Consider the following 26362-nt stretch of genomic DNA (forward strand, 5'->3'; position numbering starts at 1 on the left):
AAATAAATAAATAAATAAAATTAGGTTCTACAGACACTACAGTTTAAGATCCTACTCAAATGGTCATATTCTTTCATTGTAATTAAGGATGTATTTATATGTTTTTGTTTTTATTTTATGTTATTTTATTTTAATTAATTAATTTTATTTTACGTATTCATTTTGGATATGTATGTTTATATCTTTTTGTTGGAGTATGAGGTGTATCAGGGTTTTCGTTAACGAAAACTAACAAAATGACGAAAACTAGAATTGTAAAAACATTTTCGCTAACTGAAATAAATAAAAACTATAATTAAAAGAAAAAACGATAACTAACTGAAACTGTATTGTGTGTTTACAAAACTAACTAAAACGGATAAAAATTATGGATAAAATTTCCTTCGTTTTCGTCTTTGATACGAAATCGATTTATTTCGCTCTAGCAATTTTAGCTGCTGGCACCATACAACACTTCACAATGCATCACTTGTAGTTTCCAGTCGTCTTCTGGTCCCCACTCTACCTGGAAACATGGAGACTAAAGTTGGGAAAAAGCAGCAGAGTCCTGTCTGGGATTTATGGGAATATGAGAAGAAGAGAAAAGATCCGACAAAACTAAAATTAATACAAAAACTAAACTAAAACTAAGCATTTAGAAAAAAATGAAAACTAATAAAAACTAGTAAACCTGCTCTAAAAACGAATTAAAACTAACTGAATTAGAGAAAAAAAAAGTCAAAACTAAATAAAACCAAACTAGAATGAAAAATCCAAAACTATTATAACTTTGGTTGGGACTCTGTTAGAGTGGAGGTACATAAATATGCTGTTGTATTTTAGGACATTCAACTGTACAGTTATGATTGTTACACTATAAAAAATCAATAAAAAAACTTTGGGAAAAAAAATCATATTCTATTAGTTGTAAAAAGAATGCGTAGTGGACATTATTACATTATTTTTGTGCAATCCCAACAAAGGAACTAACATCTGCCTCTTTCAGACAGTAAAAAAATATTTTAGGATGATTGAAATAACCATTATTTAACAAAACAGTGTACATGCATGACCTGCAATATTATAATACGACTATTTTAGTAAATCACCCATGTGAATATAGAAATAAAAGAGCTTGCAGGATTCCCAAAAAACAAACAAAAACAAAAACGAACCTCCGCCATGTCTGCATTTGAATAAATACCTAAAAATATAAAATATCAATGAAGTACTTTTTTAATATTGATATGGTATCGTGAAATGAAATATCACCATATATTCAACCAACATTTTCATACACCCTTAAATTATGATGTTATTTTAATACTATGGCTTTATTCTTGAAATCTAACAACTTTAATCTCATAAAAATGACATTATTTTCATTAAATTTTGAGGGGTTTTTTTTAAACTAGGACTGTATTCTCATAATATTATGACTTTACTCTTGAAATATTACAACTTTATTCTTGTAAAATTATGACTCTTTTTGTATTCAACTTTATTCTCATAAAATTATAGGTTTTATCTTGATACTTTATGACTATTCTCGTAGTGATAAGTGTTTTTATTTTAATATTCGGCCCTAATGTGCTGTCGTATACATAGAGTACTGATAGATTATATTGAAGTTGAGATCCCAGCATCAAAGTGAGGCAGAAAAAGTCAATACAAGAGCATATTAATACAGTATTTCCTTCTGGTGGTTCAGTGTTTTCTACTTATTTACGACCAGGCCCATTAAAGTTAATGAGGATAATCAAACTACAGCTTTTGCAGAACCACAGTCTTCTCCCAGGAGAGGAAATGTGCTGCAGAGTTCAATACCATAACCACAGATGTATGTTCTGTGGTATTTCAGCTCATTATGATAACACTGTGGGTTAAAGACGGCATGGCCTCAAACTACATACATTATTTTATCAGCCGTAACTTTATACGTAGAGAAGAGCATCACGGCATGAATTTTTTTTTTAATCCACCCTAAAGATGACTTATAACAGCTCTGTGCAGATGATGTTGAGGGTTTGGGCTTTAATTCAAGATGCTGTGATTTTTAACCCTTTAACCCCTGACGTGTCTGTGGTGAGCATTCCGAATGTATGATTTATTTATTTTTTATAATTCAAGTTTTTATTAGAGTTTTCACTTGGATCACGACATTCATACAACGTTGCTTAATAATAACATTGAGGGCTACTGTACATGCATGAAAGGTATAAAAAAAAAAAAATACAAAGCGTGGAAGGTCTCAAGAAGAAAAATAAATAAATAAACTAGAAGCACTCGGAGAGCGCAGACCTCCGCCAAGGCTGATCAGTGGCCCCCCCCTGTGGGCCCCCCCACGCCAAGGAGGTTATGTTTTTGCCAGGGTTTGTTTGTCTGTCTGTCTGTCCGTTAGTGTGCAACATAACTCAAAAAGTTAGGGACAGATTTGGATGAAATTTTCAGGGTTTGTTGGAAATGGGCCCCCCCACCCCCGATCACCACCAAAATTTAATCACTTCTTCCTTATCCCATTTCCAACAAACCCTGAAAATTTCATCCAAATCTGTCCCTAACTTTTTGAGTTATGTTGCACACTAACGGACAGACAAACAAACAAACAAACCCTGGCAAAAACATAACGTCCTTGGCGGAGGTAAAAATGGAATTGATAATTAATTAATTAATTAGTTAATTAATGAAAGAATGGGTCAACAGGGCGATAAAGACTGCTTCATATGAATGTGTGCTTCAGAAGGTCAACAATAGGAATGGAACTACAGCACCAGTCTGGGAGTCATTCTGGTCTTACATAACTATGACTGACAGTCAGCAGGATGATAGCTGAACTACTTCCCTCATGTATTTAACCCTTTCATGCACAGTGGTCACTACAGTGGACAGTTATTCTACAGCTGTTCTCTTGTATATTCATAGGTTATGTTGTTTTAGTTTTAGTTCCATATCAGACAACACAGTGGACACTTTGACTTCATCCCATACACTGGCATTCATAGTGTTACTGTAATTTTGCTGTTCTTGATAAACCTGATCTGCAGTAACATGCTTTAAATCAGTTGCTAATTGTTATTAGACTGTAATTAACAGTTTTCGTAATCAAAAAGGATTTTGTTTTTTTTTGTTTTTTTGCATAGTATCTCCATGAAGGTAGTAATGACTAGAGTATGTTAAAATGTGAGAAAACACCAGATTATTTGCATGAAAAATGTTTTTGTTTCATAGTTTTTCTTCTTCCAACTCCTTTTCCAGTGTAGATGAATGATTTTGGAATTTGGAATTTGCATGCATTCTGTAAATTCTCGAAATAAACAAAAATAATGAATGAATGAACAGTTTTCACACAGTATATGACGTTCTGATGATGGGTTTTAAATACATGTTTCTTTGCCTCAAAAATTAAATGCATGGTGTCCAGTTGAGTGGATGTGTTGGTAACTTCATGAAAAACAGGTTCATACAAAAAAAAAAAAAAAATCAATTGCACTGTTTTTTTTATGCCTAAAGAGGAATAAAAACACTCATGAAAAAAATCTTGACTAAGGTTTTTATAATTTGTGCATGAAATGGTTAACCCTTTCATGCATAGTGGTCACTCCAGTGGACAGTTCTTCTCCAGCTGTTCTCTTGTATATTCATGGGTTTTGTTGTTTTAGTTCCATATCAGCCAACACAGTGGACACTTATGCATCATCCCATACACCAGCATTCCTGTAACTTTCCTGTTCTTTTATCTAAATCAATTACTAATTGTTATTAGACTGTAATTAACAGGGTTTTTTTTTTTTAAACAAAAAAGTATACAGGGTGGGGAAGCAAAATTTACAATATTTTGAGGCAGGGATTGAAAGACAGTGTATGACCAATTAGTTTATTGAAAGTCATGAGAATTTATTTGTCACAAGAAAATTTACATAATGGAAAATGTTTTTATTCTATGTGTCCTCCTTCTTTCTCAATAACTGCCTTCGCACGCTTCCTGAAACTTGCGCAAGTGTTCCTCAAATATTCGGGTGACAACTTCTCCCATTCTTCTTTAATAGTATCTTCCAGACTTTCTGGTAATAGTTTTGCTCATAGTCATTCTCTTCTTTCCATTATAAACAGTCTTTATGGACACTCCAACTATTTCTGAAATCTCCTTTGGTGTGACGAGTGCATTCAGCAAATCACACACTCTTTGACGTTTGCTTTCCTGATTACTCATATGGGCAAAAGTTTCTGAACAGGTATGGATAATAGTGTTAGGTATGATTATGACATCAATATATGTTTGGTTTCAAAACAATTGACGAAGTGCCTGCTGAGAAAAAACAACTAAATGTTCATTGTAAATTTTGCTTCCCCACCCTGTATATATATATATATATATATATATATATATATATATATATATATATATATATATATATATGTATGTATATATATATATATATATATATTTTTTTTTTTTTTGCATGTTATCTGAGTGAGTAATAGGCAGTGTTATAGTATGTTAAAATCTGAGAAAACATCAGATTAGCAGCATTAACCTCCTGAGACCCAGGAAAATGAAAATTTTAGCTTTTTTTTTCCATTAAGCAATTGTCTTGATTGGAAACCGCATAATGCAACAGGTTTTTTTGTTTGTTTGTTTGTTTTGTCAGACACAGTTTTTAAATTTATTTATTTATTTATATTATTTATTTATTTATTTTAATGGAATGTTGTTTGCAATGGGCAACAAGTAAAACTGTCAAACTTCTGTCCCGTACAGAGGACAAAAATGCATTGCTGGGTCTCAGGAGGTTAAAAATGTTTTTATTTCATAGTTTTCACACAGTATGTCAGTAAATGTATGTTTCTGAGCTTGAAAAATTAAACACATGCTGTCCAGCTGAGTGGACATTTTTTTAACTCTGTGAAAAATAGATTCATTAAAAAAAAAACCAAAAAAAAAAACATCAATCACATTGTTTTTTTCATGCCTAAATAGGAATAAAAACACTCAGGAAAAAAAATCTTGCTTAAGGTTCTCATAATTATGCATAAAAGGGTTAAACTGTGGGGCTTTAGGTGTTTTCCAGTGTTTAAGAATAATCCTGACTGCTGCTGAAACCCCAACCACGATAACAGAAAATTTTTCGTTTGATACATTAGCTATCTGTCTTTTTTCACCCAGTAAACACAGCCTTGGACAAAGTGGGACAGTTCTTTCCATCCGGTTATTTACAGTATGAACCACCACTATCCAGAAACGTTAGATGATTGGACATTCAGTTCAACCAGGTATTAAAAAATTCTAATGATTTAAAAAAAAAAATGCAAATGAATCAACAAAAGTTACCACAATAGTTCATAAATGTAAGAAATTAAACAAGAATAATCAACATAAGAATGAGAATTAGCAAGAAAAAAAAAAAGACTGAAAATGAACAAAATAATAATAATAATAATAATGATAATAATAAAAAATAGCAAAAATAATCAACAAAATTTACAGCAAATTAATAAATATCAACTAAAATCAACTAAATGAATTAAAAGAACAAAATTAAATAAAAATAAATAAATAAATAAACTGAAATAAACAATTACAGGTGCGTTCCAGTTCACAGTTCATGTTCAACATCCTAAATCTCTTATTAATGTACATTCTGAGTGTCTTATTCAGTAAAAATCTGTCAAATTTTAATTCTTCTCTTTGTCTTTTTCTGTTATTCCACCTGTTTTGACCCTAAAACACAGTAAAACAAAACCACTGAGGAAAAGGAACACAAACACATACTCACAGCAGCTTTTATGACACTGAAACAGTCTAAGAAACTTGTTTCATTGGAATATTGTCTCGGGGGTTAAAGAGTTAAGATGCTGAATAGATGCAAAAAAATTAAAAATCCACCTGTTCTTCACTCATTTTTTCAGTTTCCTGTGTTTCCGTCACGCTGCGTCCTGTTTCACTGTGCATATTTAGTGTATGTATTAGTGCATATGAGTACAGATTCCAGTGATGTCAACACTTCAAGGTCTTATTTCTCTAACGCAGCCCCCTCACTTTGAGGGAACATAGGGAGGAAATTAGGGAGGGAAGGCAAAATGCATTTCAGTGAGGTTCACAAGTTCATGATACTTTGTTTCCACACCGACAAAGAAAACAGAAAAATGAAGAAATGTGAATATACACATTTGTTCATTTTAAGTATTTCTCAACAGTGACAGCCAACAGAGGAACATATGGCCAGAATGTACTAGAAATATAATAGAAACCTAGTTCTAGTTTTTGTAGTACTTCAGTAGCATATGTATATTTAATATTTTCTCTTGTAGCTTTCGTACGTTGCTTATATTTTTCAGTATTTTGTGTGATGTTTTTTCATATTTTTTTGCACTAATTGTTTTTGCTGCTCAACAGAACGGAGCTGTTAAATGAATGTTCACTGTTCCTGCAACAGTAACAATAAAGATCTGATCTATTCTTTTCTTTTCTATTTGATTCTACTCTATTCTATTCTATTTGATTTTACTCTACTGTATTTTATTCTTTTCTACTCTTTTCTATTCTATTCTATTCTATTTGATTTAACTCTGCTCTGCTCAGTTCTATTCTATTCTATTCTATTCTATTCTATTCTATTCTTTTTGATTCTATTCTATTCTGTTTGATTTTACTCTACTGTATTCTACTCTTTTTTATTCTATTCTATTCTATTTGATTCTACTCTATTCGATTCTTTTCTTTTCTATTCTATTTGATTCTATTCTATTATGTTTGATTCTATTCTATTCTGTTTGATTTTACTCTACTGTATTCTACTGTATTCTACTGTATTCTACTCTTTTCTATTCTATTCTATTTGATTCTACTCTATTCCATTCTTTTCTTTTCTATTCTATTTGATTTTACTCTATTCTATTCTATTTGATTCTACTCTGTTCTGCTAAATTCTATTCTATTCTATTCTATTTGATTCTACTCTGCTCTGCTAAATTCTATTCTATTCTATTTGATTCTACTCTGCTCTGCTAAATTCTATTCTATTCTATTCTATTCTACTCTGCTCTATGCTGTTCTGTTTGATTCTACTCTATTCTGCTCTATTCTATTTGATTCTAATTTGCTCTATTCTATTCTATTCTATTCTATTCTATTATTTTCCACTTGATTCTATTCTTTTCTAGATGGGATGCAAAGACTTAAATCTGCTAATCAGTGCTAATTAAAAACTAAAGGAAAGTGCGACTGAAAATGATCATTTAGACTGAAAACACTTGTCAGTAAAACAATACTGACACTGAGTCATGAGAATGTCCAGTTTAGGTTTGTCTTTTGTCTTCACTCTGCTTACACTGTTACCGAAAACGCTTAGAAAATGTTTTACGGTCTTCATCTGAATGAGTCAAAACTGAAAATACACTTATTTATCGTTTTGTTCTGATGAAAATCAGCAAATCAGATTGTACTTGCTTCCTTTTTATGACTTTTTTTTTAGAAATATTTTACATTATTTTAGTCTCTGTCTCCTCTTTTACAACATTTTCGTCTTTTTGCGACTTCTTCATCACCTTCAGCTTCTTCCGTGTTTTGTATCATGCTCATTTTGTCGGATTATTACACCATTTATGTCTTTTTGGCTCCTCTACATTATTATCCAATCCAACTTTATTTGTAAAGCACTTTAAAACAACTGCAGCGGACCAAGAAGATCAAGTACAGAAGAATAATTAAAACCAAAATAGAAGAATAAAATACAGAATAGATTTAAAGACATAGAAACTGTACAAAAAAGAAAAAAGTGCTATACAGAAGAATAAATATAACCCAAATAAAAGAATAAAATACAAGAACAGATTAAAAAGCCACACAATTAAAAACAACTAAATAAATAAATAAATATTATTATTATTATTATTATTATTATTATTATTATTATTATTATTATTATTATTATTATTATTATTATTAGTTTCATAATCATAGAAAGTGTGAAAATGATGAACAGACTGAATTCTTCCTGTTTCTCATCGACAGTAACTGATTCCTCATCTTCTTCTGTTCTGTTTATTAGAACCATTTACTTACTGGTAACACAACTGAGCCTCAATTACTCACAACAAACCAGCTCATAATTTGCACGCATGTTTTTTCCACTTTTCACATATCATTAGCGTCATAGCATAGTCGCTAGAAAGTCATACACTACATGGACAAAAGTATTGGGACACTTTGAATTCAGGTGTTTCTTTTCTAACAAGGGGTCTGGGATACAAAACAATAATGACAAATATTATATTTTAGTTTTATACTGGGATAAATATCTTTATCTTATCTTATCTTTACTTCATTTCTCACAACATTCTTTTTTTTTTTTTTTTTTTTATGACTATGTTTTTAAATGTTCTACCTTGAAATTTCTAAAATATTTTTCATACTCTGACTGTAAATAATATTTTTTTTTCCACAACTAACTTATCAACTTTCTTCACATCTCATCTTTACGAAGAAAAATCTCCCATTAAACTTTATGGAAATATTGATATTTATAAACTATATAGACAAAAATATTGGGACACATCATGGTTTAACCCTTTCATGCATACTGGTCACTACAGTGGACAGCTATTCTACAGCTGTTCTCTAGTATATTCATGGATTTTTTTTTTTTCTTTTTTTGTTTTTAACACATAGCTTTATTAAAGTTTTAAGACACTACATATCTTTTCTGACATGAATTGGTAACATTATGTAGATCTCTCCTGAGGATAAACCCCCGGAATCACAAGCCCTCCCCATAGTTTTCACACAATTTATCAGTAAATACATGTTTCTGTGCGTCAAAAATTAAACGTGTGGTGTCCAGCTGAGTGGACATTTTTGCAACTTCATGAAAAATAGGTTGATAAGAATTTTTGTTTTCATTATTATTTTTTTATGTTTATTTATTTGTCTGTTTGTTTGTTTTTCAGAAGAAAATTTTCAATCGCATTGTTGTTTTCATACCTAAAGAGGAATAAAAACGCTCAGGAAAAATTTTTGATTAAGGTTCTCATAATTCGTGCATGAAAGGGTTAAACTGTAAGAAGTCTTGTTCATGCTGATTTGACATATAAACATCAATATAAATAATCAATATGATATTTATCACAATATAAAACTGCATTATGATATTTGTTATTATTGTTTTGTATGCCAGACCTGTTAGAAAAGAAACACCTGAATTCCACGTGTCCCAATACTTTTGTCCATATATTATGTAACTTAGACAGTTATGCTATGAGGTTAACAATTCGCTTCAACTTGTCAGAAACAGTTCAGTCTAGTTCAATTATTTTTGCTATTTTCTCCCATTTGACATCTTTTGCCTGGCTTTTGTAGCTTAAAATGATGAATAACGGATTTCTTTCAAAAATAATGATTTGAAGTTCATCATGATTACCATGATGACGTTTTTGGCCATAAAGTTAAGCCTTATTTCTATCTATGTACTGATCTAGACAACTGGATTCCTTTCAATCCGCTGTAGTGAAAACACAACCAGCCTCAGTGCTCACTGTCGCCCCAGCAACCCATGCTCAACATTCTCAGACTTCATAAGTTAATAACTAATAAATTCAACCTGAAGCAGAGTATGTCTTAATCCATAACGACCCAAACATTCACTGGCGACCAACTGCATCTACTGATCTAAACTGTTTAATACCTGTTGACTCACTACTCCTATCAATACATGTAAATAATTGGTGTAAAATACAGTTTGTCGTTTTTCCATGCTCATCAGATATGACCCCTTTGGACGTTCAGAGGCTCCGTAGTTACCGTGGAAACACCGTCATCTTCTACAACACAGGTGTCAAACATGCGGCCCGTGGGCCAAAACCGGCCCTCCAAAGGTTCCAATCTGGCCCACGGCACGATTTTATGGATTGCAAAAATTACACTGAAGATATGAACGGTCAAAGGTGTTGAACTGGTTTGAACCCAGTGTGATCTAAAGTCAAATAATAGTCTAATAACCCTTACAATAAAATGTCAACAACTTGAAAACTAGAAGCACTCGGAGAGCGCAGACCTCCGCCAAGGCTGATCAGTGCCCCCCCCCCCCACACCAAGGAGGTTATGTTTTTGCCAGGGTTTGTTTGTCTGTCTGTCTGTCTGTTTGTCTGTCCGTTAGTGTGCAACATAACTCAAAAAGTTATGGACAGATTTTGATGATATTTTCTGGTCTGCGCCCCCCCCCCCCCCGTGGGCCCCCCCACCCCCGATCACCATCAAAATTTAATCATTTCTTCCTTATCCCATTTCCAACAAACCCTGAAATTTTCATCCAAATCTGTCCATAACTTTTTGAGTTATGTTGCACACTAACGGACAGACAAACAAACAAACAGACAAACTAGAAGCACTCGGAGAGCGCAGACCTCCGCCAAGGCTGATCAGTGGCCCCCCCTATGGGCCCCCCCCATGCCAAGGAGGTTATGTTTTTGCCAGGGTTTGTTTGTTTGTTTGTTTGTTTGTTTGTTTGTCTGTGTGTTTGTCTGTCCGTTAGTGTGCAAAATAACTGAAAAAGTTATGGAAAGATTTTGATTAAATTTTCAGGGTTTGTTGGAAATGGGCCCCCCCCGTGGGCCCCCCCACCCCCGATCACCACCAAAATTTAATCATTTCTTCCTTATCCCATTTCCAACAAACCCTGAAAATTTCATCAAAATCTGTCCATAACTTTTTGGGTTATGTTGCACACTAACGGACAGACAAACAGACAAACAAACAAACAAACCCTGGCAAAAACATAACCTCCTTGGCGGAGGTAATGAAGTACAATTTTAACAATATTCTGTCTGTTACTAAATGTTTTGTGGATTTGTAGATCCGATTTGTAAGTTGTGTCAATAAGTTGACACATAATATTGTAGACATTCTTATTCCCCGTGTGCTTGCAGTGACTATTGTTCGTCATATTTATTACGACTTATGACTTATATAAAAAACTTTGACAAAAAATGTGGCGCAGACCGTTGGAAATAGACCAAAACATGTTATTACAAAAATGTGCAGCCTGGTCTCGAAAGCTGTGCTATGTTATTGGCTTGACATTCCGATGCACGGATTTCATTAAAATTGCGAAAAACCGGTCAAATTTCTCCATCCGAAATGAATTGGACCATTTTCAAGTGGGTACCATTCCCAAACGATTCGTGCTAAAATTATTCTGTGAACGGAGAAATGTTCAGCTTTGGCCCAAAGATTATCTGTGTGGTCACGTGGTAATGATATCACTTACGGTTTTCGCACAAAAATGCGAAAAAAAACACCATTCATTTTCAAAGGGAGTGACAAAAAAGTTGTCTGTTTTCTGACCACTACTGCTTCGCCATACTTTCACCTACAGACTTCATCTAAACTTTAAAACACAGGCATTTTTGTCATCTCTCCAAAAATGTCTGTGGTATGAGAATGGGGTTTACGGTTTTCGATAGGTGAGTCTTCAAAAACCCCTGGGTTGAGTGAAAATCTGATCTGCTAGAGTGGGTGATGTCATCACCTAGTGTGGAGGAGCAACGAAAATTCACCTGAAAATTTTCTGAACAACTCACCCTCCCGGCCAAATGATAGACAGGAGCTGAATGATCTTTTCCACAAATGCAGCCACGGTTCCTGGGCTTCAAATGAACCCATGTTTGAAGACCTAGCTTTTTCTAAAGTGAAATGACAGGCACTAGTTTAGAGGCAGATCCCTTCTCAGCTCCTATTCAAAGTAGTACAAATCAGTGTTAAACGGATCGCTGTGCTCCTGGTGAGATAACTGTTTTTACACTGACATAAGTCCGTCATTTTTAACAGTACGGACAAAATAAACACATCTGTGTGTTCCCCAGGTCTGTCTGATGCTCATGATCATATTAGTTTTCACCTGTCATTTACGGTTTTCCCATAATTAGCAGCTGTTCAGGAGCTGTTTCAGTGTTTCAGTCATAGATGAGCATGTTTGTGTCTGTGTCCTCAGTGGCTGCGCTGCTCGTTGTCATGGTAACGGCACATGTGGTCTGTGTGTCACAGCTGCAGACAATTAAGATAATTAAGGCACCACAAAAACAGATACACTAATAAAGATACAGTACAATGAAAAATACATCTAAATAATAAATAATGAATGCAATAAAAATAAATATAAAAAAATATATAAATATAATCCATCCATCCATTATCTTCCGCTTATCCGGGGCCGGGTCGCGGGGGTAACAGTCTAAGCAGGGATGCCCAGACTTCCCTCTCCCCAGACACTTCTTCAGCTCTTCCGGGGGGACCCCGAGGTGTTCCCAGGCCAGCCCACAGACATAGTCTCTCCAACGTGTCCTGGGTCTTCCCCGAGGTCTCCTCCCGGTGGGACATGCCCGGAACACCTCCCCAGGGAGGCGTCCAGGAGGCATCCGAAACAGATGCCCGAGCCACCTCAGCTGGCCCCTCTCAACGCGGAAGAGCAGCGGCTCTACTCCGAGCTCCTCCCTGGTGACTGAGCTCCTCCCCCTATCCCTAAGGGTGCGCCCAGCCACCCGACGGAGGAAACTCATTTTGACCGCTTGTATCCGGGATCTTGTCCTTTCGGTCATGACCCAAAGCTCATGACCATAGGTGAGGGTAGGAACGTAGATTGACCGGTAAATCGAGAGCTTTGCCTCTCGGCTCAGCTCCTTCTTTACTTTATATAAATATAATAAAGCTGAAAAACTTCCTATAAATTCTCTATATGAAATGAATGAGCTCACCTGGGATCACAGACACACACATGGAAGTATTCAATTAAAGGAGTCTATTTAAACACTGCTTTAACAGGACTGACACAGACTGTGGGAGGGGCTTCTCAGACTGTGGGAGGGGCTTCTCATCTGAATACAGGTCTACAGAAAGTCTGTGGTGACGTCAGTCCACAAACACTGACACACACATTCATTACATTGCACAAGTCCACCGATCCGGCAAGAGGCAGGCACATGGGTTACATTTCCTTCAGGAAATGTATGGAAGTCTAGTTTTAGTTCCACGTTCCAAACTTCAGAATTTCAACAACATTATGTTTGTGTAACATTGTGTGTAATGCACAGGTACAAGTGATAAACTGAGGCATAATATTGTTAAAATTTAGACTATTTTTCTTAAGAAATTACATTTTTTTTCTGGTTATTCACATCTTTTTGGTGAAAAGATAGTTTATAAATGTAAATATTTTCATAATTTAATGCTTCTTTTGCACTAAAATGAAGAGAAAAACATGGAGTTGTCCTTATTTATAGGTTTTTATGCTGTTATTTTAATGGTTTGGCTTGCTTGAGATCGAATTAGGCTGAATGTGGCCCCTGCTCTATAACATTGATTCACCAATAAAACCCATGGAGATGGATCAATGACAGTGGATGAAGACATTTATTTTATGTTCCATTATTGATGCATTTGCTGAACCAGTCATTTTTTCTTCAGTTTTCTCTTTTTTTCTCTTTTTGATGTAATAACTTTGAATTTACTCTGAATTTTCATGAATATCTTTTTTTTTTTAAAGGAAAATACACAATTTACAGTGAAAAATGCAAAATACAGAGGATAATATTATAATAAATGGTGATAAATCACTTAAGAAAGGATAAAATAGAGAGAAAAATGCATTTTGGGAACTGACACAGAAGTAGAACTGGGTCTTTATGGGTTAAAGGTGATAACAAAATCTAAAATCATAATGTGTTTCAAGTCTTCTAATGGTTGAGATTATTTTTCTTGCTTGATTTCCAACCAAGATCACATGTGACAGTGTTGTTATAAACTAATAAATGCGAACCGCTTTTGGTGAGAAACACATCTGCGGACAGCTGGCATCGAGCCGCATGACCCGTGTCGACACTGCAGCTGACACGGTTCATAGACGGAGCAACAGCGAACATGCAGGAAACATGGACGCTGGAAGCAAAAGCATGAGTTCTCATTAAATAAACATGACAGCAGCGGTTTGAAATCTGCTTTACAAGCTGATTTATGGATGTTTCCCTTACTATTTAAGGGGCTACGAGTCATATGGGGACATTTGTGATTAATTATTGGAGAGTGTTAAGAATGTTACCATGCAAAAAAATATTTCCACTCTTTCAGAAGTTACTAAGAAGGTATTAATGTACTTTAATTAAATGTATTTACTTTATTAGTATATGGGAGCTTAATTTTGATATAATGAGTTTAACAAGACGCCTATGCATGTGTCTAAGGCTACGTTCAGACAGCAGGTCTTAATGCACAATTCTGGGGTTTTGGTGAAATCTGATTTTTTTGTTTGCTCGTTCATGTTACACATGAAACTTCTATCAGTTTTGAGTATGAACTGAATGCGACCCTGAAGTGACCCACATGTGCAAATGAGGTCCTGACGTGACCACGCATGCACATACATTGTTTAGGGAAGTAAATATTCTTTTCCTACCGGTTCTCCCGGGATGCAGAATTGTGACATTTTGTCACAACGAGGGAAAAGAGAAGACTCAAGTGCACGGTACTGAAGGGAAAAAATAAGTTTATTTAACCAAAAAATGAAAACAACACAACAGAAAACCTAACACAAGAGCTAAATAAGAGTCCATAGAAAAAAAAAAACACACAAAACCTGAGACAGAGTCCGTAGAGAAGATGGAAAAATGTCCGGGTTATGGAGATGAAGGAGAGAAATGGACCAGCGCTGCATGGCTGCAAACCAAAGCCTTAAATAGGCTGGAGGTAATTGGCTGCAGCCACGCAGCGCCAGCAGGTGAATCTGATGATGATAATGATGATTATGAAAAGGAGGAGCTGAGAGTCACACAGGCACAGATCCTGACAGGACCCCCCCCTCAAGGGACGGCATCCTGACGTCCCCAGAGATGCGAAAAAGCCCCCAAAGAAGACTAGGGCATCCTGGAATGTAGAGGGGATCCTGGCAAAAGGGGCATGAAGAACCACAGGGGAGACCGGCTGAAGCACCTCCCGGTGGGACGGCGTGAAGAGCCTCCGGGAAGACGGCCGAAGCACCTCAGGACAGACCTCCGGACCAGGACGTGGAAAACCTCCAGACCAGGATGATGTAGCCCCTCCAGACCAGACCATGGAGAAACCTCCTGACCAGGACGTGAAAACCCCTCCAAAACAGGACATAGAAAAATCCCCTGGTTCGTGGACCTCCAGGGCTGTGGCAGACAGGACTCTAGCTGGATTTAGGACATTGACTGGAACTGAATATGGCTGGACTAGTGACTCTAACTGAGACAAGACAGACCGGACAATGACTGGACTACAGACATCGACTGGAATTGGACTATGGCTGGACCCATGACTCGGGCTGACTGAGACTGAACTGACAGGACTACGGACTCTGAGACTGGACAGACAGGACTACGGACTCTGAGACTGGACAGACAGGGCTACGGACTCTGAGACTGGACAGACAGGGCTACGGAGAGGGAGACCGAGACGGGGAGTCACAAAGAGCGAGGCCGAGATGGGGAAACAGGAACGCTGCGCGGACGGACGGAACCGGACTTCAGGAACAGACAGGAACAGACTTTAAAAACGCTGCGCGAACAGACGGAATCAGACTTCAGGAACGCTGCGCGGCCGGAACCGGACTTCAAGGAGGGGAAACTACCAGACGGCGTACTAGCCTCCAGGTAGTACTAAGGAAAAGGGAACTAGGCCAAGCAGAGAGACACGGACAGACAGACACAGAGACACGGACAGGCAGAGGGACAATCTACAGAACTGAACTGATGAGAACAATAAAATGGAACTGAAGAACATGAACTGCAAGAAACAGAGCTGAAGGACAAACAGGGAAAAGACAAACAGAATCTAGCAGAAATACAAGAGAAAAAAAAAAAATCTAACAGAAATGAACAAAAAGGAATGATTGATTGAAAAAATACGCTCACAGAGAAATACACTCAGAAAACGGCACACACGGACAGAGAGAAACAGGGAGGAACGAAATAAAACAAGCCGAACAAACAAACATGGACAGACAGATCAGAACTAATGAACTTCACTGAAATCATTAGACACACGAAGGAAAAGACACAAGAGAAGAACCCGGACCCCACGAAGGCCCAGGTCCCCACAAGGATTAGGGCGCTGGAAACACGAGGCGGAAACAGACGAGAGACAGAAACGCACCGGAAAAAACAACACGGGAGGAGAGCCCGGACTCAACATGGTCCGGGGCCCCACATGACATGGGAACGCCTGGAATAAAAAACTAAAACACGGAGAAACGAAAAAACAGGTCCCTTCAGTACCGGCTGAGTCCAGGTATGGCTGGTCCATTCTGTCACAACGAGGGAAAAGAGAGGACTCAAGTGCACGGTACTGAAGGGAAAAAATAACAAGTTTATTTAACCAAAAACTGAAAACAACACAACAGAAAACCTAACACAAGAGCTAAATAAGAGTCCATAGAAAAAAAAAAACACACAAAACCTGAGACAGAGTCCGTAGAGAAGATGGAAAAATGTCCGGGTTATGGAGATGAAGGAGAGAAATGGACCAGCGCTGCATGGCTGCAAACCAAAGCCTTAAATAGGCTGGAGGTAATTGGCTGCAGCCACGCAGCGCCAGCAGGTGAATCTGATGATGATAATGATGATTATGAAAAAGAGGAGCTGAGAGTCACACAGGCACAGATCCTGACACATTTGTTGCATCTTAATAACGAAAATGTCAGATAATTGCGATTATTATTTTGTATTGGAATTTTTCAGTCACTTGATAAAGATTTTATTATTTTAAACTAACTTTTTTTTTTTTTTTTTTTTTACAGATTTTTTTATTTTGAAGCAAAATTTATCAGTCTTTTAGTCTTTTTTTTTTTTTTTTTTTTTTTACAAATTGTTTTTATTTTGTACTAAAATTTGTCAAACTTTTTTAAATATATCAATTTTTTGTTTTTTCATAAAAATGTTATTGATTTCTACAAAAAATTTAAAATCATTTTACAGATAAAAAAAAATTAGTAAAATTTTTCCATCTTTTTTTTACAGATTTTTTTTTTTACAATTTTGTACTTGTTTTAATCTTTTTTTTTATTTTTTATTTATTTATTTTTTTTACAGATTTATTTTTATTTTGTACAAGAATTTGTACTGAAAAATTATTCCCGACAATTTCAAATTCCTGAATGTTGAAAATGCACTCATGATTATGCATGATGGTGACCCACTGTACAGGGGAACATTCTTTTTCAAGACTGAAACTTGTTTAAAAAAATCTGCTTCGTAGTGCTTGGACTCCGTTTCTCGCATACTTGGAGGAAGTTAGATTGGACTAACGATTATATCTGTATACCAGTGACTATCCTCTGCTTCTGCCCCTCTTTCTGTAAGTAAGGACTGGCTAGTTAATTAATTAATTACTTGTTACACACATCGAAGCCTTTGTTTTTGTGTTTTAACATAACTGAAAACTCCAAAATAAAATAAATATTTTAAAAAATCTGCTTCGTAGCACAACGGGGCAGCATCGTTGGAACTGGCTTTCATTTATGTGAATGGAAAATAGCATCCTGAAGACCACTGACTTCAAACCAATAATAATTCCTGTGAGTAGTTATCGTAGGGGCCCCAGTACACTGCTTTGCCCGGGGGCCCATAATGCTGTTAGGACGGCCCTGTTCCAGCTCAGTCCGCAAATGCAATGGAAACATTTCCACTCAAGCGTGTAAATAAAACCTGTCAGGAAGACGGGACAAAGCTGCTTAAAATGTGTTATAAATTTAGTCAATTGTGGGCCTCTGATAGTGGAATTTCCTCACTTACTCTCTCTTGTAGAGCATTTAGGATAAGCGCTTCTAAAAATAGCAGTTACAATGTCAACATTCAGGCGCCCCATACACAGCCAGTATTAAATTAGTCGACCGCTGTTTCCTCTCTGGGCTTTTGTGTATGAGCAAAGCATTGTGGGTGATATATAAAGACTGTGTAAGTTCATTCTGAGTTTCTGATGCTGATTTTACAAATTCCAGTATGTCAGCGTTGCTTTAAAAACCGCCGCTGCTTTTCATCTCATGCTATTCTGCAAGATCATGGACAATCTCTCAACAAAAACCCTGTAATAACACGCAAGGCAGCGCTTTCTGATGCATCATCGCTCTTTCACCATCAACAACCTGGCAAGTGAAAAAAAGCTGTTAAGCAATCACACGCCCGTAAAAATGTCCAAAACGGCTTTTTATGTAAACCCTCCCATCTCTAGATCCGCAGCACCTTCCTTTAAAAGGCATAGTACAGGTCGCCATAAACACACACTCAACGATTCATTTACTGCACTTCCAGTAAAAAAACCTTTCGGTGTTTTGATGTTTCATAAAATTTGACTCATTCTTCCATATGTGCCTTTCGAATCTTATGTCAGAAAATGTTTGTGTGAATGTTAAGAGTCATGTTCAAAACACAAAATGAGTAAAATAAGTTGTAAATTACAAAAATCCAAGATGTCAGGTGTGTTTTTGTGTTCTGTCATGTATCGTTTACATTATTTTGATCTATGTGTTTATTTTATACATTGTTTTTATCTTGTTACATCATATTTAGTTTTGTTCCATTGTTTTCATTGTGTTACATGTTTTCTTCTCTGTTCTGTCATTTTGTTATGTTGTTTTTTTTTTAATCTTTTACCTTGTTTTTGTTGAGTTGTATTGTTTTTGTACTGTTCCGTCTGTTATGTCGTTCTTCATCTCGTTACACTGTTTTCACCCGGTTTCATCTCTTACATTGTTATATTTGTGTTACGCTACTTTCATCTCGTTACATCTTTTATGTTTCATCTTTGATCTTGTTTTCATTGTATCACATTGTTTTCACATGGTTTCGTCTTTTATGTCATTTTCAACATGTCATGTTGTTTTCGTGTTGTTGATCACTTTGATCTCGATAAATCTTTTATGTTGTTTTCATTTCATTACCTTGTTTCTATCTTGTTGCACCTATAATGTAATTTTCATCCTGTTATTTGTTTTGTATTAGTTTTATCTCCTTTTTTTCCCCACACTTCTTCCCTTTCTTTTTTTAAAGACCTATATTTAACCCTTTCATGCACGAATTATGAGAACCTTAGTCAAGATTTTTTTCTTCAGTGTTTAGCCATGAAAAAACACAATGCGATGGAGTTTTTTTTTCTATGGAGTCAAAAAATATATCCATGCTTTTAATTTTTGAAGTAAAGAAACATGTGTTTAAAACCCAATATCAGAAAGTGATATGAAAACAATGAAATAAAAACATTTTTAATGCTGCTAATCTGATGTCTTCTCACATTTTAACATATTCTAATGCTAGTAATTACTCACTTCATGGAGATAATATGCAAAAAAAAAACCTTCTTGTCTAACAAATAACAATTAATTTACACTCAAACATGTTACTGCAGATCAGGTTTATCAAGAACAGCAAAGTTATAGTAATGATCTGAATTACAGTGTATGGGATGGTGCATAAGCGTCCACTGTTTTGGCTGATATGGAACTAAAACAACAAAACCCATTAATACACAAGAGAACAGCTGGAGAAGAACTGTCCACTGGAGTGGACAGTGCATGAAAGGGTTAATTCAAAGAGATTTACAGAGTAAAGCAAAGCACTCGCCCCAAACCCATCCACACATACGATTTACAACTATGTCTATCTGTCATTTATGTTTATTTTTGTTTTTGATAGGTCTATTATTGTTATGAAAGGGACAGAGTTTATTTTTGATATGTGTATTACTGCTAAGAAATGGACAGAGTTTATTTTGATGTGTAACACTGTTGCGTAATGGACAGAGTCTATTTTTGATATGTATAATATTTTTGTGTTTGTGTTCTGTCACAATTTAATCTGATATGTGTAGGATCTGTTGAGTTACTAATGGGATCTGACGTGGGAATTTAAAGTAGAAGGATGGGGTAAGGGGGCGGGAGTATATAAGATAAACGTCATCCTGCTCCTTTTAGAATATGTTTTCTTTTCTTTTTATGTTATGATATGTTATGTTATGATATATTCAAAATAAAATAAACAATCCATCAATCATTAATTCTTTTTTTTTAAATTTTTTTTATTAAAGGTATGTAGGGCAATTTTTGAAGGTTACTATTATTCAGATCTAATAATTAATAAGTAAATCATTTATTTTCTACTCTACATTAAATTACCATTAATCTGGTTGGTTATATTTTCTGTTTTTCTGGTTTAGTTTCACTTCTTTATGTTTTTTCTTGTTTGTTTGTTTGCATTTTTTTCTTTTCTTTTTCCTATATTAAACGCTGGGTAGCTTAACTTGTTATGTAGGACAGACGTTAATATAAGCATTCTGCTTCTGCCTGTGCCTTTTCAGTCACTAACCTGCTGGTAATGTTTGTAGTGCTAACAGTGGATGTACACTGTAAGCCCGGATAAGTAGAGTTTACTCAAAAAATTTGAGGCAAGTGATTGCACTTAAATGATTTGAGTAACGATCGACTAATCAATTGGTTTAAGTAGGTTCAACTTTAATGCTAAAAGTATTGAACTTAAACTATTAAGTAGAAAACACTAAAAGACAAGTTATTTGTACTTTAAATCTGCTGTAAAATCAACCCCACTATCCAACCATTCAACTCAGTATTTTAGGTTACACTGACTAATTTTCTCAATTGCAGCCAGATTAATTTATGATTGATTAAACAACTTTTTTAAAGTTAATCAAACTCAAAATCCTATTCCTGACCAATATAATTTTGAAATTATTCAACTTAATACATTGTAGCATGAATGGAAGTTAGTTCAGTGTCATTTGCCAGTAGAAAAATGCTTTTAATTTAACAAAATATTAAGATTTCTATTGTACAATAATACTCTTAGATGAACAGTAAAGTCATTGTTCTTCCTCTGGCTCTGACTCATGGTGCAGCTCTACAAAAATACAAAAACAAACACAAGAAGGCCAATAAACACTGCCATACACACATTAAATCCAAATTAACACTAGCACCACAACCCCGCTGAACCCCTGCACAGAAAAATAACACATTTTCAACAACATGCCCAATACCCACAATGCAATGCAAAGATAAAAAGGTGTGGTCATGACTAAAACTTAGTGATTTAAATCCATTCAACTTCAACTTTTTCATACTTTCAACTATGTCTACAAATTAGTAGAATATACTGAACATTTTATAGTAACATCATAAAACTTAAATCATTTAAGTGCATTGTAATTAAAGCATTTTAGTAAATACAAATTCCGGGCTTACAGTGTATTATGTGATGACTATAATACACATACAGGCACATATATACACATAAACACAGACACACATATTTTCCTTTTTAAAATATGAGAAAATGCTCATAGGTCTATGATGTTCCACTGAGATACCTGTGATCAGTCCAGTGTTCTTCTTCTGTGTAATTCAGTCAGAATGTGTTTGACTAAAAAAGTCATGACTGATTTGATGGTATTTTTTCCTCTTGGAGTTCATACGTGATAGAACGGTACTTAATTGAGTAACTCAAGCCAGTGTTTTTTTTTTGTTTGTTTGTTTGTTTGTTTTTTTAAGTCCAAAGTACCAAAGATCAGCCTTTAAACTCTTAATATGTAGTGTGATATTTTTCAGATACACAGCAAAAATTGGAGAGTTGAATCAACTCCCACAGAGTTGACTTGAACTCTTTTTCAGAGTTTATATGGATCCACACTTTACAGAGTTAAATTAACATTTTCATTGAAGTTAACTATTTAACACTATGCCAGAGTTGCCTTTTTAACTCAGAAACCTGAGTTAACTTAACACTGACTGATTTAACTCCCAACACTCACCAGAGTTCATAAATGGTAGATGGACTGAACTTATATAGTGCATTTTCTACACCTTCATGGTGCGCAAAGCGCTTTACAATTCCTCACATTCACACACACTCATACAGTGACATCAGTGTCTTGCTCAAGGTAACTTCGACACATGGATAGTCGGAGTCAGGATTTGAACCGCCAACCCTTTGGTCATTGGACGACCCGCTCTACCAACTGAGCCACAGCCACCCTTCATAATCTCACCGACCTGGGTTAAATGAACCCATATGGATTTATTATTTACACTGTCAGAGTTTCTCCTTTAACTCAAACAGAGTTAAATTAACACCATGAAAGTAACAAAAATAACACTCATTTTACTTTATTTTCACTCTGAAAGTAGTGTTAATTTTAATCATAAAAAAAGTGAATCCATTAAAAACGACTTAAAATTCAATGTGAACAGGATGATTCAAAGAAAGCGGATGCTTTTTTATTTTATTTTATTTTATTTTATTTTATTTTTATTTTTTTTAATAATTTTTCCTCTTTTTTCTCTCTGACAGTGACAGTCTGATAGAAATTGCACAGGTTCACCTAGTTTGAAATGCAGGGGCCAGGCAAATTTACACTGGAGAGACACAAAACAACACTTCTGCTGAGTTAATTTCCACAGGCTTGACTAACTCTTTTCATTAACCCCAACTCTGAGTGACATTTAACTCACAGTGAGTTCAAACTACACTTTGAGAGTGAAAATTGACTCTCAAATGTTTAACCCTGAAATTTCAACTCTCCAGTTTTTGCTGTGTACTGACTGATATGTACATTTTTGTCCATATCATTCATCCCCACTGGCCGCTAACTACATCCATAACTCCAATAAAAACACAGACTTTACACTTAATATAAAAACGTTTCTTCACACCCAGCAGTGTGTGAAACATCCCAACAGACCAGCAACATTCTTGGCTCGGTATTTTTCAAACACTCTTAGGTGCAATAACTTCACGGTCCAGATTATAGTAATGACTCCAAACTGATGGCCTCATGTTATCCTCTGTGGTCTGTGGCAGTGGGGGGAAAAAAAACAACATGGAAAATAGTGGAACAGTGGTGGGAAAAGTCTGTGAGCGAGAGCCTCTCTGCATCTCAAAGAGGAAGAGAGGGAGGAAAGAGAGGATGAAACGGGGACAGAGAGCAGGAGCTGTTCTTTGTAATAGGAAATGATGGGAGAGCTGTTCAAGGGCCACATGGGTTTGACCCTGTGACCGCTTCCCAGTCGTGAGAACCAAACCACTGGCCATGTGTCCTTAAAACCCTCAGATCAACACACTTCACTTGTATGTAAACACACACACAAGCACACACACATACACACACTTAGAAACAACAAAAACTGGAGAGTTGAAATTTCAGGGTTAAACATTTCAGAGTCAATTTTCACTCTCAAAGTGTAGTTTGAACTCACTGTGAGTTAAATGTCACTCAGAGTTGGGGTTAATGAAAAGAGTTAGTCAAGCCTGTGGAAATTAACTCAGGAGAAGTGTTGTTTTGCTTCTCTCCAGTGTTAATTTGCCTGGCCCCTGCATTTCAAACCAGGTGAACCTGTGCAATTTCTATCAGACTGTCACTGTCAGAGAGAAAAAAGAGGAAAAATGAATTTAAAAAAAAAAAAATGCATCAGCTTTCTTTGAATCATCCTGTTCATATTGAATTTGAAGTCATTTTAATGGATTCACTTTTTTTAATGATTAAAATTAACACTACTTTCAGAGTGAAAATGAAGTAAAATGAGTGTTATTTTTGTTACTTTCATGGTGTTAATTTAACTCTGTTTGAGTTAAAGGAGAAACTCTGAGAGTGTAAATAATAAATCCATATGGGTTCATTTATTCCCAGGTCGGTGAGATTATGAAGGGTGGCTGCAGGTCGTCCAATGACCAAAGGGTCGGCGGTTCGAATCCTGGCTCCGACTATCCATGTGTTGAAGTGTCCTTGAGCAAGACACTGATGTCACCGTATGAGTGTGTGTGAATGTGAGGAATTGTAAAGCGCTTTGGGCACCATGAAGGTGTAGAAAATGCACTATATAAGTTCAGTGCATTTACCATTTATGAACTCTGGTGAGTGTTGGGAGTTAACTCAGTCAGTGTTAAGTTAACTCAGGTTTCTGAGTTAAAAAGGCAACTCTGGCATAGTGTTAAAGAATTAACTCCAATGAAAATGTTAATTTAACTGTAAAGTGTGGACCTATATAAACTCTGAAAAAGAGTTGAAATCAACTCTGTGGGAGTTGATTCAACTCTCCAATTTTTACTGTGTATCTGAAAAATATCACACTACATATTAAGAGTTTAAAGGCTGATCTTTGGTACTTTGGACTTAAAAAAACAAACAAACAAACAAAAAATATATATATATTGGTTTGAGTTACAAAATCAACTCTGTGGGAGTTGATTCAACTCTCCAATTTTTGCTGTGCATGTAAACACACACATACACACACACACACACACACACACACACACACACACACACACACACACACACTTATATATATATATACAGCAGCATAAGACAAAACACAAGAGGAAAGGACTTAAGTCTACAAAACAACCAGGGAAATTATCGTACCTTTCCATCAGTGCATGTGGAGTTGTGCCAACTATGCAGCCTATAAACCCCCCCCCCCCCCCCCCCTCCCATGCTAAAAATAAGTCACCCAAGTATGTTTTGGTAAGGATTTCATACACTCATTCACACATAATTTGAAGCCTGCATGAACATAAAAGCCCAGCTAAGGATTTAAAGTCGAAACACCATCTGAACATTTCACCTTCAGACACGCATGAAGGTTTCCCTGGAGAACTTCAGTGTGAGGTGTGAAACCTCCCCAGACGCAGCGCCAACCACTTATGTACCATTTAAGTAAAAACCAAAAACATCTAACACAAAGATGACCCCAAACATCTTCAACTTTCCAATATCATCATCTTCACATTTGTCCTCTGGTCTGCCAAAATGAACTGATGCGCAATGAAAACAACTCGGATTCTTGTTTATACAGCTGCTAGATTTGGACAAAATAATACCAGATATTTACCTCTGACTTCCACACGACGTAAGCGTGAGAGCTGGACGGCTGAACTTTGCGCTGAAGCCACCTCCGAGGGGAAAAAAGCGTACCGGTGCTCCCAGAAGACGCACCACCGGGTCCTCTCACCAGAAATGGTAAATCCCCTGTGGTATTCCTTTTGGCACGCTTCACTATGTCATAGTCAAAGTGAAAGTTTGAGGAAGGAGAAACATCCAGAGGTATGGAAGGAGAGGAAAGAGACGGGGTAATGGGTTCTTTTAAAGCCAGAGTCTTCGCGCGTAAAGCTGGTTTCCCAGCCGTGCGCTCCGGTGACGCACCTTCATCCGAGACCGGTGCGCCACTTGGTCCCTCGTTCCCGGTGCCGCAGTGCCTTATGATGGCAGGGTCCAGGCTCCGGGTTTGGCGTAGCCTCCGTTTGGTTATGGCTTTGGACGCGGGAGAGGAGCAGGAGAAGACGCTGTTGAGAAGTCCTTGGGCGGAAGACATGTCTCCACAGTTTTCCAGATCTCACATCAGCTCTGTTTGATGCGTCTTTCTACAGCTCCCCTGCGAACACAAAACACAACTTAAGCGCTGTGAGAGTGGGGAAAATTTGGAGTACGCATTCCCCTGCAGACGCTGCGTAAAAGAGGAGTTTACGCGCAAGTCCGGTGTACATGTGCGCGTTAAACATTCCCAAACTGAAGTGGACTGAGGAGACGGTGCGAGCGTGTGCGCGCACCAGTGTGGGAGGGGGGATAGAATAGAAGAGTTGTGCCCTTTTTTTTTTTTTTTTTTTTTTTTTTTTGTTGTTGTTGTTGTAAATGTTTGTGTTTCAAATCTCTGGACCTGCTCACATTAGAAGAGTTAACTTCATATCCCCTCTAGGTCAGGGGTGTCAAACTCATTTTAGTTCAGGGGCCACATTAAGCCCAAATTGATCTCAAGTGGGCCAGACCAGTAAAATAACAGCATAAGAACCTGTAAAAAAAAAAATAATAAAAAAAAAGCCAAGTCCAAATTTTTCACTTTGTTTTAGTGCAAATAAAATTTAATTATGAAATATATATACATTTACTAACTATCCATACAAAAATGATGTGAATGACTTGAAAAAAAAAAGAAATTTCTTGAGAAAAATAAGTGCAATTTCAACAATATTACACCTCAACTTACCATTTATACAAACATATTACGAATTGGATCCACAAAGGCACAAAATATTTAATAACAAGAAGAATAGTGTTACATTTTCACTTTCAAAATGTCAGGTTTTTCACATTTTATTGTTAACCCTTTCATGCATGAATTATGAGAACCTTAATCATTAACACCCCCCCTCCCTCCCTGTTTTTAGTCCTCTTTAAGCATGAAAAAAAAAAAAAAAAATGCGATTGACAGCTTTTTATGAACCTATTTTTCATGGAGTTACACAAATGTCCACTCAAATGGATACGATGCGTTTAATTTTTGAAGCCAAGAAATGTGTATTTACTGATATACTGTGAAAACTA

General features: G+C 36.0%; 1 protein-coding gene across 1 annotated transcript in view; it reads right to left on the reverse strand.

Moving 5' to 3' along the window:
* Positions 1–26362, reverse strand: part of LOC115433185 (rho GTPase-activating protein 6) — a 300107-nt gene that overhangs the window by 270505 nt on the left and 3240 nt on the right. Inside the window, exon 2 of the mRNA XM_030154467.1 lies at positions 24876–25415. Within this exon, the coding sequence (XP_030010327.1) occupies positions 24876–25355 (480 nt within the window). The 5' untranslated portion in view covers positions 25356–25415. The remainder of the gene's footprint in view (positions 1–24875; positions 25416–26362) is intronic.

This window comes from Sphaeramia orbicularis, chromosome 2 (assembly GCF_902148855.1).
Source record: "Sphaeramia orbicularis chromosome 2, fSphaOr1.1, whole genome shotgun sequence".
NCBI classification, from domain to species: Eukaryota; Metazoa; Chordata; class Actinopteri; order Kurtiformes; family Apogonidae; genus Sphaeramia; species Sphaeramia orbicularis.